The 17,708-nt window shown below is 33.3% G+C and overlaps 1 protein-coding gene across 6 annotated transcripts in view; it reads left to right on the forward strand.

The window, feature by feature from the left end:
* Positions 1–3,195: 3,195 nt before the first annotated feature.
* Positions 3,196–17,708, forward strand: part of LOC106467902 (histone deacetylase 4-like) — a 107,432-nt gene continuing 92,919 nt past the window's right edge. For 4 of the 6 annotated variants that reach the window (XM_022396113.1, XM_022396120.1, XM_013928288.2 and 1 more), the window contains exon 1: positions 3,196–3,644. In XM_022396113.1, coding sequence (XP_022251821.1) covers positions 3,596–3,644 — 49 coding nt within the window. In that variant the 5' untranslated portion in view covers positions 3,196–3,595. Of the gene's footprint in view, positions 3,645–12,728; positions 12,748–17,708 lie in introns of those variants that run through there. The other 2 variants (XM_022396115.1, XM_022396119.1) reach the window with 2 other exon arrangements.

The raw sequence follows: 17,708 nt of genomic DNA on the forward strand, positions 1-17,708 counted from the left end.
ATCCAAACAAACGTTGATATTAAAATAAATATATAATAACAAATTCGTTACAAGATCTTTCTTGATTATATCGCATAGAGGGCCGGATTAAGGTTTGATTGGGCCCTAGGCCCAGGTAGTATTTGGGAATAGTAATAATAACAATAACTCATTCTTGTTTCTATTTTGCTAATTTTATGAACCATATTTTTTTTTTTACTTGGGTGGCCGGCAGAGCCCCTATATAGCCGGGACCATAGGCCCGTGCCCAGGTGGCCTATGCGTTAATCCAGCACTGGTCACATACTGTTGCCTGGGGCATGAGGATTACTTTTACCATTGACCTTTGTGTTCGTGGATTCTCACCTGTTGCAAAACGTCGTACTTTGATTACCACGATTGGGCATGAATTGTTACAGGGCTTTTAATCTATGGTCGTGTCTCCTGATTGATTCCTATTCCTATTCTTTTCCAATGCCATTAAGTATAATGGATATTCCCGTCTTCGTAATTCTAAATTCCACATCAACAAATCCTTATGGTTGAGTGTATGAATGTTTTGCGACGGAAAGGTCTGTTACATATCCTTCCCAAGAACGATCAGATTTTGGTAGTATCACGAAACACCGCGACTTTATATGTGGTTATGTTTGTCACGTGACTTGCTGATTCGTATATTCAAAATAATGTAACGTTCTCAACCTTGTTTACTGTCTCATTAGATTATTTCACTACAAAAGGTGCATTTGAAGTATTTATTTATTTAACATTAATGCTTTAGTATGTCTTATTACTGTTTAGATTAACGTTTTAAAGCATGTTAAGAGTTTCTTGTATATTAACCTTCTACCAAACATCAGAGTCTGGGTTTTATTTTTACGATTTCCTATTATAGATTTTTTCATAGCTGAAAATATAAAGTGATTTCACTAAAGATTCAATTTCTAATTGTTTTGATTTACTGATGTGATTATTTATGTAATTCTGCTCAAAACGTTAACTTTAACCTAATCAGTTTAATAGTGGTGGCTTACTGTCATATCATTGCTTAAAAGATAAATAAATAATATTACTGATAACGTCTATGAAATTTATTGTAGTTTTTTTTCTGTACCATAATATATGATTTATTGGTCTATTAGGAAATCTCAATTCGTACAGATAATTTTGTGGCAAAATATCATATTATAAAACTGTACACTTTTTGTGGTAAAAAAGATAAGCGTGATTATTTGTACAAATTTAGAGAACTTCCATCCAGTCAGTGTGATTTGGTCTGAGAAAAGTAATTGAGGCTGTTTTGTGTGTGTGTATATATATATATATATATATATATATTACAATTCGAAAATATATTTACTTTGGAATAGGTATAACATAAGTTTGGAAAAAGTTTATTCTATTTATTGGGATGTGATCATCCACTGCTAGGTGTTCCCCATTCCCCAATTGGTAAGATGAGTTCTTATAAGGTACTGACAATAAAATTACGTTTACATGGTCAACTATATGGCGTGTTTGCTTGATGTAAAAGAGCTAGAAATAGTTTTTGGTGATGCTTAACCGCTGGCAAAGTTGGCGAACTAGTTACTGTAAAAATAGCAGCCAGTTTCCACTTAGAGAAAGCTCTTCCTTAATATAGCAAACCGAGTGATTGTGAAACGAACAACAAACACTGTACGACCAACGAGAATAAAGTATGTTTTCTTTTCCAAGTCATTTATTTTTTTACTGAAAAGTTAAGGTTATATCTGTATTGAAAGTAGTGCACTTAAGAACACTAGCAAAAGATAAATATTTTTGTTGATGTTTATTTAGGTTCTATTACCAGTGTATTTGAAAATAATTTATACACTTCAAAATTAATATATATAGATTACTTAGAAATATTGATTTACGAATTAAACATGAAAAAGGGTGTTACATGTAAAAAGCTGTTATTAGGGTTTCTAATGTTTGTAACAAATATATTTTTAGAGACGTAAAAGATAGCTTGCATTTATAGTACGAAAGTTCCTTGGAAATGAAAGGCTTAAATATATCTCTGTTGAAAATGAAAATTATAAATGATATTTATATTGGAACACTGATATTGAAGTCTAAAATAGTACTTCTTACACTAGATATGAAAATCTGGTTTTCATATCTAGTCGGGCAGAATACAGATTGCCCATTGTGTAACTTTGCGCTTAACAAAATCCAATAAACATTGTATGTGAAACTTGAATTTGAAGTACAAGTTATAAAGTATACAGACACTCCAAAGAAAGGCTCTAAATTGTTGAATTTTGTAGATAAAACTAGTGAAAGAAGTGAAATATTATCATAATTAGAAGAAAACTAGAAATATAACTTATTCTGAAAGAAGAAGTTATATATGGCTTGATTAAAGTAAGGATACAAATAGTATTTTACTGAAAGTTAAATTGTTAAATTACAATTACGTAACGTTACACTTACTACTAAAGATGTAAGTAAAAGTTATAAAATATACATAAGGAAAATGAAACGTGTAACTGAGAGAGCATATCACTAATAATAACTGGTACTTATTCTGATAATGAAACCTGTAAAATGGTGTCTATTGTAAGGAAAATATTACAAAAAGCTAGTTATTTATATTATATAAAATAAAGTTATATAAACTGTGATTAGCATTTCTGCCATAAAACAGACACATTTCTTGATTATTATTAGCTAGAAAAAATAACTGCAATACGATTTTTTAATTCAACTTTTATGGGCACACCTTGTGTTTACGCGTATATACTATTTATTAAACCTCTGATTTCATGGCAGTAGCAATTTACTCGATAGAACTTATGTATTTCGATATTGTTCTATATTCAATGACTTGATGATGTTACTGAAAATTGTAGACACACAAGGTGAAGAAGTTCAAATTGATCCAAGCCAAGTCTGGGGAGTAGTTTTAGAAACTAAGAAAACGCTAATGCAAGCATTTTCAGAGTGTAATGGCACTTACTTGAGAACTTTAAATATTGTGATATACAACGTGATATTATTATGATACGACATCATGCAACGTTCTTTATTTATTGACTTATGTATTATTGTGAATATTAATTATGTTTGTTTCTTTCTTTCTTGCGCATGCGGCATAGAAAGCATAAGTATATTTTGCGCGTGCTCGTAAAACTTCGTCACCTCTTTGACTTGATGTGGCAGCTATATTTAGCCAACCACGTACGATCTATTTGAAATAGAAAAGGTAGTGCGCGCAAATGTTAACTTAAACCGTGATAAGTACACGTGCGATTCTGTTGAATGTCCGAGAACTAAATCAAACAGAATGGTGAATATCCTTCTCGCTATAACATTTCAAAGAGATGTAATATTAAATATAGCTCGAATGTAAGGATGTATTGGTTGGCTTAGTACTTGCTTTAAAATAAAGACAACTATGAAATAGAAAAAGTATTTGCTGGTGGTTTAACTAGTATCTGACTGTCAAAGTTACCTGTTTCCTTTCAGTTAGTAATAATATTTTTCGAGACTGCAACAAATATTCAAGTGCCCTTTGTTACTCTTCTGCAGTCGCTACTCCTTGGAGTGAAATAACTTCACACTTTGTATAGTACCTTTCAATTATGGCATGGATGTAGAAATGGCCACAGGAGTATATAACAGGTTCGGTCAGGGAGGTAAGATAAAAGTTACGTTATACGATCTAATTGTAAACTTGATATAACTTTTAGCTAAACAGATTGTTCTTATGATTTTTACTTGTGTTAATGTCATTCCATAAATATTTGTGCTATACATTGTATGCAACATAGTACGTCAAAGGCAAATTGGATATAAACACAATATAACTGTTCATACCTAAAGTTACCAAGATCTGTTACAGAGAAAACAAGGCTTAAATTAATTTTGTAAAAACTAATAAAAAAATCATTGTGGATGTGTTGCAAACAATGGACGTTAATAAAGACATAGCGTTTTAAGCAGGGAATCGTAACAGCAGCCTGTAAAATGTAATATTGTATTTACAGCAGGAAATAATTTTCATTGGCATTCGTATTTTGTAATTTTTTATTTTATTTTGCATTTTTGCTATATATTTTCTGTGTTCATATAATGTCGTGCTTCTCCTCTCCTTGATTTCCTTTTTTTCTTCTTTTTTGCCGTTGACGTGTGTCTGTCATTCACAATTTTCTATTCTTTATATTCTTCTGCTTTTTCGTTTGGACTGGTCGTGGCACAATGGTTAGCGTGCTGAAATGTGAATACGAAGATCCACAGTTCACGTCTTTTTGCTGCAGAATCACGCTCTGCATTTTGGGGTTGCTGTAAGAGTTTTAGTCAAATCCCACTATTCGAATAGAATACTAAAAAATTAGTTGTGAGTGGTGTTAACTAGTTAACTAGCTTTCCCTGTAGTCTATCAGTTCATAATTAGGGATGGCTAGTGCAGATAGCTCTTGAGTAGCTTTTCGCGAATACCCGTTTCACTTCCATTCGTCCGCTTGGTTGAAGAAGGAACAGAGGTATCTTGGTTATATCTGTGCATTGCCCTAACTGACTGATTCGATTGATTTATTCATTTTGTGTGTAAAAGATAATCTGATGAAAAAGTATCAATTTATTCTAAAGTAACATAGCTGTGCAGGTACAAACATCTGATGTTCTTTCATGATGTCATGAATACATAGGGAGATGTATTTGTAAAAATGTTGGTATAGGAGTAGATGTAGATATGTTTTTACATTTATACTTTCGACCTGTTATCTGACAGGCTCTAAGCTGATTAATGTATTTTGGTTATTATGTATTATGGTATATCAAACTGTTGTTTGATCACTTGACACTTTACATGTGCTTTATAAGTATGTATACTTATAATTGTGTTGGTGGTGTGTAAATACTTATTTCTTTCTGTGTTTTGAATATCTAATATCACATCATAAATATATATATATATTAAGCTTACAGTGCTATGAAGTTGTTTGTTTGAGGCTATGATCGAAAGAAATATAATGCTGTAAACTTTCGTTTATTTCAAAATAAAAGTAAAATATGTAATGTCGTTTTATTCGTGTTTTTAATATGAACAACAGTTACCAAAGCAAGTTAAATAGGTACTGTTAACCGAAAATCTGAACTAAAGTTAATAATTCAAAACTACTAATTAGATTTATGCTACAATCATATTTTAATAAATATTTAAGTTTAGTCACTGCATAAAGACTCAATGAAAATGAGCGTAGTACTGTCTAATTAAAAAATGAAATTTTATTACTATAGATACAGCAGTCCCCCAGTGACTCAGCGGAATGTCTGTAGGCTAATGAAGCTAAAACTCTGGTTTCGGCACCCATAGTTAGGCATAGCACAGATAGCCTATTGTGTAGTTGTGTAGTTTTGGGCTTAACAACAACCAAACAATCAACCAAAATACAACAGTCTTCTTGTACGTATTGTCCTGCTGTTGTACACCTGGTGAGAGTATTGTGCTTTATTGCAGACATCTTCTAAATTAACATTGTTAACAGAACAACGAAATAATTTTAAAAAGAATATCTGTTCAAATTACTTATCAGCTCCGGTTGGTAATACTTATATATTCGTAGTTAGTAGAAATATAGATAAAGGGGAAGTATTAACAACTTAAACTTAAAGCTGACAGGAAGTTATTATTTCATCTTAAGAAACAATAATGATTTTTCTATTTAAAAACTGCTCCCCCCCCCCCCCAGTCTTAGTGGCTAAAAAACAGATTGAAGGCTCACACCGCTAAAAACCCGGCTTCGATTCTCGTGGAGGGCTCATTGTGTACCTTTGTGCTTAAAAGCAAACAAACAAACCACTCAAAGCCACAAGGGCAAGCTACTGGATTGATTAAATTATTCAAGAACTTTTTCAGTGTCTTTTCTCTATTCTTCAACACCTGGCACATATGTAACGTCAGTGACCAAAATAACATATAAAACTCACGATTTTACCATTATGTCACAAATTATCAATGTTTTTCTCAACCTTGCGCCCGAGTCTTTAATAAAAATTCCAAATGATTTGAGTTTGTCACCTCAGTCATTGTGTTATTTTGTAACTATTCAAGAAATATATATATTTTCTGCATTAATATTCAAATAACATATTTTCGAATATTATATCAACTTTCTTATATCAGTTTAGAATGAATTACAGTGGATTAAGTGGATAAAAGCGCTTTATTATCATTCGAAATAATGCATTGTAGCAATTACTTTAAGCAATGAAATTTTCTTATTTTATTAAAGCAAAGAAATAATTTCATTTTCTGAATTTCTTATTTTATTGTACATACAAATTTAAGCCTAAACTAAAATAACAAGCAGTCTTATGTGACAAATCGTCTGTACTGTTTTAACGAGTATTTTAAAATAGATTAATTAAAAAGATTGCGACAAAGAAGTGTCTGCAATACGGTCATTTCTAATACATTTCTCTATCTTTTGAAGCGTAGGATAAAAAATCTGATCCTTCAAACTGTTTATTATTTGGAACCTTTCTGATAAGAAACGTCTTCAAGGTTTTGTAAAACAAAATGTTATTGTTATCAAGGTTCTTTTCTTTGTGTCTTACCTATATCCATATTACCGAGCCAAATATGTAGAAACATGTGTTTCGTAACCTCGCTAGAAACATGCAGATCATACAAAGTATGTAATTTGATTTTTATTCCTATACTGGTTTTCGCACCATCATGACGTAAAGCGTAAATATGAAACTACATCGTAATTCCCTTTTATATGTTTTAGATAAACGTACTATGAAATTTATTAATTTTCATTACAAATTATTAAATCCCTTCCCCATTTTTTATAAACTGAGTCTATAAGTGTGCTAGTATTTACGTTTGATCTACTCTATAGACCCTACGACAGGATTCGTAATTCAAGTTACACCGAGGTCAGTAATCTTGATTTTTCATCACTGACATCTTACTATTCAGCCAAGAAGATAAATAATTAAACAAATGCACTGTAGGGATTGCGTTGTTTTTTAAAGTAAGTGTTTACGATTTTAGAAAACTTCCTAAAAGATGGTGGTTCTCTTATAAAACATCCCATTACTTCATATACTTGTCCATGCTGGTCCACGTAGTTTGTATGTTCTTTGTCCATGTTAGCCCATATTTTATATCTGCTTTTAATTACCATTTTCACAACGTTTTTATTTTGGAAAATAACTTAGCTTAACACAAAATCTATATAAAACTCATAATAAATCCGCACTGTTACGTATTTGCTGCTTGCCCTGCAACATTTACGAATTATTTGATACACCTAATATAGCCTTTTTTATAACTTAGATTTTTCCTATAGCAGTAAACACATGTATATATATTTTTCCCTTCACTTTCAGCATAATAAATTTAGATAGATTGAAAATATTTGTGAAATTTAAATTTCCCATTTAAAAATTAGCATTCAATTTGTCAACAGTATGAGATAGATATATTTTTAAAGAAATTACTGTATTCTTTTAGGATTATAAAATTCACATAGTTTCGCCTAAAGGTATTATTATATTAGAAGATTTATCCCAAAACTTTTATCCATCTTTCTTCCTTGTTTTAATTTTTAAGTATGAATAAATTTACTTATATTTTACTAAACTGGGAGCTATGTCATTGTTTATCGATGAACCTGTACCAATATATAGATAAAAATTCCACGAAATTTGTTCACTATTGATGATTTTCCCACCATAAATCTTTTTTTAGTTATGTTTTCATACAGATGCTTAGATAAGCTGTTTTCATAGCTGATCATTCAGCTTATTTTGATAGTCAGTTTAGACATTAATGTTGCTTTGCTGTAGATAGATAGAATAAAGCGAAAAGAAAATTACACAGTATATGAAACGACTGGAGTAATAAAACACATTTAGTCTACCCATTTGTACTTCTTCATAGCTTCAAAAAAAAGTTTTCACATTAACTAGAAAAAAGTATTTATACTTCAAAAGCCAGTGTCTTCAAAGAAAATAAACGTTAAAAATAACTACTGTCTGTTATGATTTTTCAAAGTCTTATTATTAGGAAGCTATCATAAACATTTAATGTAGGCTTACTGATCGGGTGACCTATGGGTGTTTTATAGTACTTATTGTACCTTCTTATGATAATATATATATACTGTCATATTACGTTTGGTCGAAGTTGGCCTGATACATTTTCCAAAAAATAAGGTATTCTCCACCATTATGCCATTGCAGGATTTTACACTATTCAACCTGTACCTGTTAGCAATTCCTCCTTTTTACGAGCCCATATAGACACGCACACACAAGGATGTCATACGAATATAAAACACGATACTATAAATGGTACCTCTTTGCGTCATTAGCTTGTCGATATTTCCATTGATCCTCAAACTAAATAAACGTCACGTGCATGAAATGTTGTATTGTCACAATACATTTATAATTATAAACTTAGACGTTTTATGTTAGCCTTGGTTTGGAATTAGTTGAGTGGTCAGATTACTTGTATTGAAATAATCTCATACAGATATTTATAAATAACCGTGGTAAAAGCGACTCGTTTCTTTTTACATAAGAATAGAGATAGAAACCCAAAACTGTATAAGTCCAAATATATCCGTTAATGGGAAGAAACAAAATAACTACCAAATTCTCTTCACTAAACGACAGTTTGCGTCATGTATTTTTTATTAACGTTTCCTGATGCGGATCAGTTACCATGACGACCACGTAACAATACATTTTGCATGCATGCGAGTTTAAAATAGCATCAAATCGATTTAAAGTTTTTACAGTGGAAGTAGTGCGCCAGAAACGAAGCTCATTTGCTAAATATAGCATGCGACACGCAGTTAATACGCATGCGCAGCACATGCCAACCACACATGATAAAGAAGTTAATTAAAACTGGGAATGAGTCAAGGAACAACCCATATCTGTTACCGGTGTGATAAATAAGATAGTTAGTTCAGTATAAGAAGCACCGAGATATAAAATACTTGCTTTTGATGGCACAGCAAATAACACAATTATGTGAACATTTAGATTAAACCATGATAATAATCATTAGTTCATTTTATTCTATAATTTGTGAGGATATCGAGTTAGGAAAGCGTTTCTATTCGAACTCGATAAAGCACTAACATAACGATCATCGAACAGTTATAGTAGATCCAGTTTGTGTAGAACTTATCTCAGATCAACATGTCACATAACTCTTGTTGCTATATCTCGTTTCTCATTCAAGTGGTCTGGGAAGCTGTGTCTGTTGAAATTACGTTTTAATTGTGTGTTTAACTCGGATATAATGTTTAACATCCGTTTTATATAACAAACAACAGCGTTCTTTTCTAGAAAGCAATGTTTTGTTTTGTTGTTACTCATTCTCGTTGCTTTCATATAGATGTCCTTAAACTGGTTGCTGACTTATATATATATATATATATGACTAAATAGCTGTAATGATATTAGTTACATTAATTGTTAATAGGCGATTAAATCAACACTATAAAACAATAATGATCTTATATAAAATAAAGTGAAGGGCGGTAGGAGTTGAGACGTTGTGGTGTAAGCACTAAGTTCCGTACCCTTGATTAATTTTCCATGACTGCTGGCTTGTTATCATCAGCGTTTGGATATTGTCTGATAGTTGGGATATCCCCAACGCATTTGGGTGCTATTACCAAAGTCATAAGCCGTTATGACATCAAGCTGACAACTAGGACAGTGAATGGAAATGCTTATTATATATATATATATATATTCAAACTAATTAATGTTATTGAATGAACATTCTTAAGTTGAATCAAAGTTTATAGATTTTGCCGCACTATAGTTTACATTTGTTGTAGATATCTATAAACTGTAAATTGTTGTCTCGCAGATATAGGCATGCTGGTTTCTGTCTTAATGACTACCCCTGAGTGAGATGTTGTGATATAAATGTATCCATGCTAGTTGCTGGCGTATAGATGCTCCTAAGTTAGTTGTTATAACATAGATATATCGAAGCTGGCTGCTTTCTTATAGATTCTCTCAAGATAGTTGTTATCTTACAAATATTTCCTCCAAATTCTTCTTTATTCGATTTTTCCAAGCTAAATGCTGTCATAGGCTATCCCTGTGTAAGTTGTTTTAACATAGATATAACAAGCTAGTTACTGTCTTATAGATAATCATAAGTTAGTTGTTTTACAAGTATCTTTGACTAATTGTTTTTTAATGGTTAATCCCAATATGGTAGTTGTCGTTGCTGTTCTCGATATAATTACTAACTTATAGATATTTCTAAGTATGATGTAGCAAGCTGGTTAATTAGTCAAACAGTTCACGGATTGTCAATTGACGGCACATTAATTTACCGTTGTCAAATACTGAACTTGATACATGAGAAAATGTAAGAAATGATTAGGAACAATCGCTTTAGAAGGTTATTTATGCCTAACCAATAAGCAATAGCGATATAGCCGTATATACGTATATATCATTATTAGTGCTGTAGGCTCTTCATTAGCGAAAATAATTGATGTGAAGGCTGTATAGTGTCAATATGCATACTATATTATTATTTTATAATAATTGGCAAAAACATAGCTTAAATTAATATCAGGATTACGTACAGCAATGAGACCGAATTAGAGGGATTGGGTGGGCTAAAAAAGGGTGTCACAGTTTCTGATAGTTAAAATAGAATCAAAAATAATTTACTCTGATAAAAGTCTTGACATATTATCATCAAAAGAAACCATACTTTACTGCCAAAAGAACTCGCCTCTCAATAGCGTTCGGCCACGAAGATACAGAATTTAAAGGGTTAGCTGGACTGTTTTCCTCTTGCACAAATCAGTAAAAATGATCATGTTTACACAGGTACTGCACGTTAGCCACCTCACAGCGACAAGTAAGCTTCATTGAGCCTTCTTCGGCCATCTCTATCGACAGAAATCATGGAAATCGCGTTGAAAACGGCTTCAGAGAGCTAAAGAAACATATTTATTGTTCTACATGTGCAGCGACTACTGTGTTTTGTGAGAGATTGTGTATGGGGCTATAACTTTTTCTCTATAGCTGGAAACTAGTGTGAATTCGGCTACGCTGGTTGACAGTTCAGATTCCAGATATCGTAAGGAATTCAAATCTGTATTCAGAATTGTTAAAAAAAATAAGAAAAAGAATACCTAAAAGCTTTGTTTGGGAATCAACCCACCAATCGCCCTGACTCTCAGATTTGGTGTTAAAACAACTGTTTATTTGTTTTTATAACCACAAAGGTACACAGTGGGCTGTGTTCTTCCCATCGAGAATATCGAAACCCAATTTTTAGAGTTATAAGCTCTCAAAATTCCTGTTGAGTCACTGGAAGTGGGGGAACAAAATTGTATATAAACATAGAGTTTTGTACGGTTGCATTCTGGAATGTAAGAACAAAACTGTATATGAATGTAGAGTTTTGTACGGTTGCATTCTGGAATGTAAGAACAAAACTGTATATGAATGTAGAGTTTTGTACGGTTGTATTCTGTAAAGTAAGAACAAAACTGTATATAAAGGTAGAGTTCTTGTACGGTTGCATTCTGGAATGTAAGAACAAAACTGTATATGAATGTAGAGTTTTGTACGGTTGTATTCTGGAGTGTAAGAATAAAACTGTATATAAAGGTAGAGTTTTGTACGGTTGCATTCTGGAATGTAAGAAAATGTTCTTGCTACTTTTCAAAGTTCTGTTATTCTAAATAGATGAGAAAAGCTCTAGAGCGCAGCTATACGTGTAGTCGTGTTGCTTAATAATCAGTTTGTAAAGCATTATTTTGATTGGTTATGTTTCTCTGCAATTATGTGATAATTATTTGAAACACTGACATTATTTTAGAGCTGCGCTATTTTTGGTTGAGAGTGTTTCAGGTGGGTAATTATGTCGAGCAGGCATTTAGATATAGAGCAAAAAATAGGAGTGTTTTATTGGAAGTTAAGTTAAGAAGTGATTATACTGTCAGTAAAAGTAATAAGACTTAGTTACCGTGAATATTTATACAGAGAAGTGAGAGTTTTGTACTGACGTTTTGTTCCTCATCTAAAAAGTTCGGCTGCGGAAGATGAAAAGCATTTATTTCCAATTTTTGATTAGCTAACAAGATGGTAAAACAGTCAAAACTAGGTGCACACGTGATAAGTATGTGACACGTGTTGATCGTATGCTGAAATGTTTATTAAACTATGGCCCTGCATATCTCCTGATTATGAAGGAGAGAAATAAAACCCTTCAGGCCGAAGACAGTACCAATCTTTGTCTCCAGTAATTACAGCAACTACTAAAGCACTTCGGAGCAGAGTTCGGTTACTGAATTTGATTATGATGAAAGGATAAAAGAATTACGTCATCACACCCCGCTCCAAGTAAGTCGCCAAGTACCGGAAGCCTACATCTGTTCAGCCGGTATTATTGTATTCGTGGAATTACCGTATGATATAAGTAAAAAAATTAAAATAAAAATGAGGAAAAAAGAAAAGAAAAGTGGATTAGTTTTGTTTGTTAGAGAATTTCGCGTAAAGTTTCACAAGGGTTATCCATGCATAGCTGTCCTTATTTTTGAACTGGAAGACTAGAAGAAAGACAGCTAGTCAGTAGTACCTTCCGCCAGGTCTTCGGCTACTCTTACCAGGTCATTCATTATATATATGTCCACAGCCAGGCCCAGCTCCTCTCCCTTGTAGTGGATGGCAGTGGAGCTTTTGTGGGAGCTACCATACAGTGATATGGATTTTTCAGGAAAGGTAATATAGCAAAAGTGTTTGTCCCATGCGAATTGATTCTTCTTAGCGATTTAAAAAGTCATACAATTGTTTAAAATTGATAATAAGATTTTTTTAACCGCTAGGGAGAATGGGTTTTTTGGGGAGAGAGTGAAATTTAGGGGTGCACCGCCCACCTAAGCACTCTCGTAGCCCAGGCCTTGTCCACAAGCCAGGAGGTATATTAAAGACATCTCCAGGGTAAGTCTCGTTTTAATTACATCAGGAAGCCTAGTGGTGTGATATAGATATCTCCAAGCTATGTCTTGTTTTATATCCAAAGGGATAGATATATTGAATCTAGCTGAAGCTTTATGCATAATAAAAAGATGAAAGGCGCTTAATAGATAGCCCTAGTTAGTTCCTGTCTTATATTTGTCCGAAGGATAGTTAGTGCTGTTATTACAGATTTGTAAACATTTCCTGGCTAGTTGTTGTTAAAAGTGATCCACAAGCTGATCAGACTGTTATTTTGCTCATACTTATGCTGGTTGCAATGTCGTGTAAAGCATCTTTCTATTCTGACATCTGTCAGTTTTGGTATTGTTTGTTGTTTTGTGACACAGTTTTGATTACTGAAATTCCATTAGTCGTTCCCAGATAATTAGGACTCTTAACTTTCTTAAAGCATCTGTGATATGTCTCGGTTTTAATATGGACTTGAAGTCCAGTGACAGCACATTCGAACATCTCGCTGTAAATATGAACCTGAAGTCCAATGACAGCATATGTGAATATCTCGAATTTAATATGGGCCTGATGTCCAGTGATAGCATACTCGGTATGTTTCAGTTTTAATATGGATGTGAGGTCCAGTGATAGCCTTTGTCGGTTTTACTACAACGATTGTTGAACACACACACATAATGCACTCCATCACCTTGTTTAACACAAATGAGATATTAGTTTCCTAACTATGAACATTCGTGTTTACGAAACTTTGGGTTGGTTCAGGTTAGTCTGGGAGATAAGAAAGGTAAGTATATCAACCTCCACTTGCAAGTTAGCCATCACAAGTGCATTATTTTATGTTTAGATTAGTTGTTAAAATAAAGCATATCATTTATTCATCTATTAACTTTTATATGAAAATCTACATGAAATTATGATGATGAAATTAAATATATATTGAGGGGAGTGAACCTACCTATCTAAAATATTGGATCCGGCCAAGTTGGCGCTTATGTCCTTTTTACACATTGTGGTAATGATAACTCACTTCTGGCATTTCAATACTAACTCAAACAGAACTTTGATATATTTCTTCAGATAAATCCCTAGTGTGCATATCACCAGCCCGAGGTTAGCACGTCAAGGTCAAAAGAAGTCTTGCTACACCTTACATGACGGGAATGACATGAACACGTTCATTCCAGGATAACCAGAAGAACAATGAATAGGAGACTGACCAAAGAAGGTTATTTTGCAAGAAGGGCTATCTGCAAACCGATATCAACCAGAATTTACTATGTTTCTTGGGGGAAGACAGCATGCCAATTTACAGTTAGGACACTGGTGACATGTCGTCTTTTCAGATGAGTCCTGTTTCCGGTTTGTTAGAGCTGATGGTAGGATTCGTTTTCGTCGTTTGCCTAGAGAACAGATGAGAGAAGACTGTCTTTCCCACAGAAGGTGGTGACATGTTTGGGCAGTTATTCATTATGGTTGAGAAACTGCTCTTCATATCCTCCAGGGAAGCGTCAATAGGCATTGCATGGAAAAGATATTTCTGTCATATGGTAAGGCAAGGTTTGGCAATAACTTTGTGTTCCAGAGTGACAATGTTACTGCCCACAGTGCGCATTCTGTACAGGATTATCTCGACCAGGAGGACGTTACAAGATTGCCATGTCCAGCAAATTTTTCAGGGTGTAATCCCATTGAGAACTGTTAGGCAGAACTGAACCGGAAAATTGCTAACCACGACCCTAAACCAGCTACTGTAGCTGATTACAGCGCTTTCTAGTGACAAGTTGGGATGAAATTGAAAACGTTTAAAAATATTCTTAACACAGACGTTTTTCGAACAACTTCTACATATTTTTGTCATTAAACATACCAGTTGGTAACCTTGTTTCTTCTACTCGTGGTAACACCATACAGGAGGTTTTACTGAAGAAATTATTTAGTCGACGTCTAAATTGTCAGTATGAGATTTAGTATCAACATAAGTTTATTAGCCTTTATTTTTGTTGTCGTCTCAAAATAGTTTTTTAACTTCTCTACAATGTCGTCTCTATAGAAAATATGTTTGCAAAAGATCAGTGCTTAATTTTTGATATGTTCTCGAAAAATGCTTGATGGTGTATTGTATTTCAATGTTTCCTATTTTAGTTCATAAAACTGGTCAACATTACAAAATGTGTTAAGAAATAGTTTATTATAAACAATTTTTTCCCTAGTTATGAGTGGTTTCTTTCTCTCAATCTGCAAACTTCGTAAATTTAAGACATTATATAGATAAATAAACGCTCCCTAATTTTCAATGAATGACGTAAGTCATGACCAAAAATTTGAGTTTAAGCCAACTTTGTTCATTGTATTGCTCTAACTGATGCTATTATGTCTTAGGATTGTATAGAATTAGAATAATGTCAGTTTTGGCAGGTTCTCTGATGACGCTTGAATTAACTAATAATAGGCAAAATATATTTTTGTTGTGACAGGGACATTTGTTACATTGCCTATCGCATCCGTTATCTCATGAAACCTCATTCATAACAGCAGCACGCATTCTCCGCGTACTTTTTTTAGGGTCATTGTGGTTATGGCTGTAGACAACGGTAATTTAATGACAGTTTGGCATGGTTCAGTTTACGTACTTAAGCACTGTTGTGAGCTTGGTAGACGGTTAAATATTCAGTTTATGAATTTTCCAGTGGTAAATCATGTTTATTTATATATATATACATATAATTTATCATGTATGGATGTTGACTGTTAGAGTACATAAAATAGCTTTTACAAGCTGCAACTTTCTTCAGAAAGTTTGATCTATTGAAAACCGACTTCGAGAGAAAACTGCTTGGTTATCCAACTCTCCACATTATACAAGAGCTTTTATTTTTCACAGTTCATATGCTGACACGGATTCGTAGCAAAGCACATACCATGTAATTCCTTCCACATTTAGGTTCACCAGTTACTAGAATAGTTTTGCAGACATGAAAGTCCTGTACGAGTTAAGATATAGTAGACACTTCAATCCATTCAGATCTGATGTAGAACGGTTGTCCTTAAATTCTTTGACACCCTTGTCGTCTCAAGAACTTTATGATAACCGCGAGCATTTATTTTATTTTTTTAACTGAAACTACTGAATCAGTCTATAATAAGCAAGTATTCAGGGTTGTTTGGAGTAGATGATGAATCGCGTTAAGGTGGAGCACAAATAATGCAAATAAACAAAGTAAAACATCGTAACCTTTCTCTATAATGTATTTAGTTGTGGTGTAAGCAGTAACACAGTTAACAAGCAAATAGGGTGACCAAGTGTTATGTTAAGATTAAATTAGGAGAGTCCTATTTTTGAACCCTTGTCCCACTATCCGTCTAACATTTGGTCAAGTTTTCTTCTTCCGCTAAAGCTTATCTTTCATAACTAAATGTTGATATGAGTATTCACGTAAGGCATACGTCTATCAACCAACTTCTGTCCTAGTCATTGTAAAGATTAGAGGTGGGATCGTGGGTGAGAGAGGCGTCGGAACCGAGGGTGCTGGGGATGCTTCAGTACCCCCATTTTTACATATTTGACTTATATAGCAACTGTAAATTATATTATTATATACATTTTCTGGGGGACTTGCCCCAGATCCCTCTACATTGAGCAGCCTTTGTCAGCACGTGAGCTTCTTTTAGCCTACCTTTTATACTTTCAATCTCATTATAAAGTCTTCATGTCCAGCCAAGCACCCCACTTTGCAACTCATTCCTCCACCTTTGATTCATATGGCGTTACAAGACAATTTCGAGTAACTTAAGGACATTTATTTTACAATGATTCATAAATACTGTATAAACGAATTTGTCTGGGACATCGACAGACTGATTTGTTTTCGATAGCGTTGCTTGTGTCAACTTTGATTCACCTACTATGACTATGACTAAATATAGTATATGTTCTAATTCAGTCTTTTATTGAATTTTCTACAAACAAAATATAATAATAATTAAATTTTTCATACAAATAAATGGATTAGTAAGCATGAACAACATTCTTAACAATTCTGAAAACAACATCTGATAAAGGACTCAAGCATGAGAAAGCTACAAAAAATACAGTCCACGTGTGGTACACACTACCTAACCTGTGGTTGTAACGTGGTCTATTGTTGGATGGGTTCTTTTGGATGATTTGGTAAAAATAGTACGTAACGATAACGAATTAATTAATTTCTTCAATAACGTTTGCTATAACGACGTTCACTTGTTGGCCAAACTTATGATACATAAACTTTTCAATATAAGCTTCAAACTAATATAAGCCTAACGTACTTAGCACATGTCGATAAATAAATACGCTAAACCACCTAGTAACTGGATAGTAATACGCGATATCTCTCACTTCTAACGCTGAATAATTTTTTTTCTGACATCGAACTAACTGACTGGCACTGAACGGAATGACTTATTGAATACTCAATAACTGATTACTCATTAACTGACTGCTTTACTTGATCTCGTATTTATATCATTACCTTGTTTCTACTTAGTGTTCAGAATTACTAGATTTTACAGAGACTTTAACTTTCATGAACTTTCTAAATGTAATTGATCATGATGATTATTAGCTCCTTCTATCAAAAATCTAATTGAAACTACTGAAAATATAGCTTACAACGCTATTTTGAAGGAAGCGGTGGTTCTGTTGTTATAAATATTAATGAGAAATATTGAGAATTCTTTTATAATCGGCCCGGCATGGCCAGGTGGTTAGGGCG

Source organism: Limulus polyphemus, unplaced genomic scaffold, assembly GCF_000517525.1.
Source record: "Limulus polyphemus unplaced genomic scaffold, Limulus_polyphemus-2.1.2 Scaffold2787, whole genome shotgun sequence".
Taxonomy (NCBI): domain Eukaryota; kingdom Metazoa; phylum Arthropoda; class Merostomata; order Xiphosura; family Limulidae; genus Limulus; species Limulus polyphemus.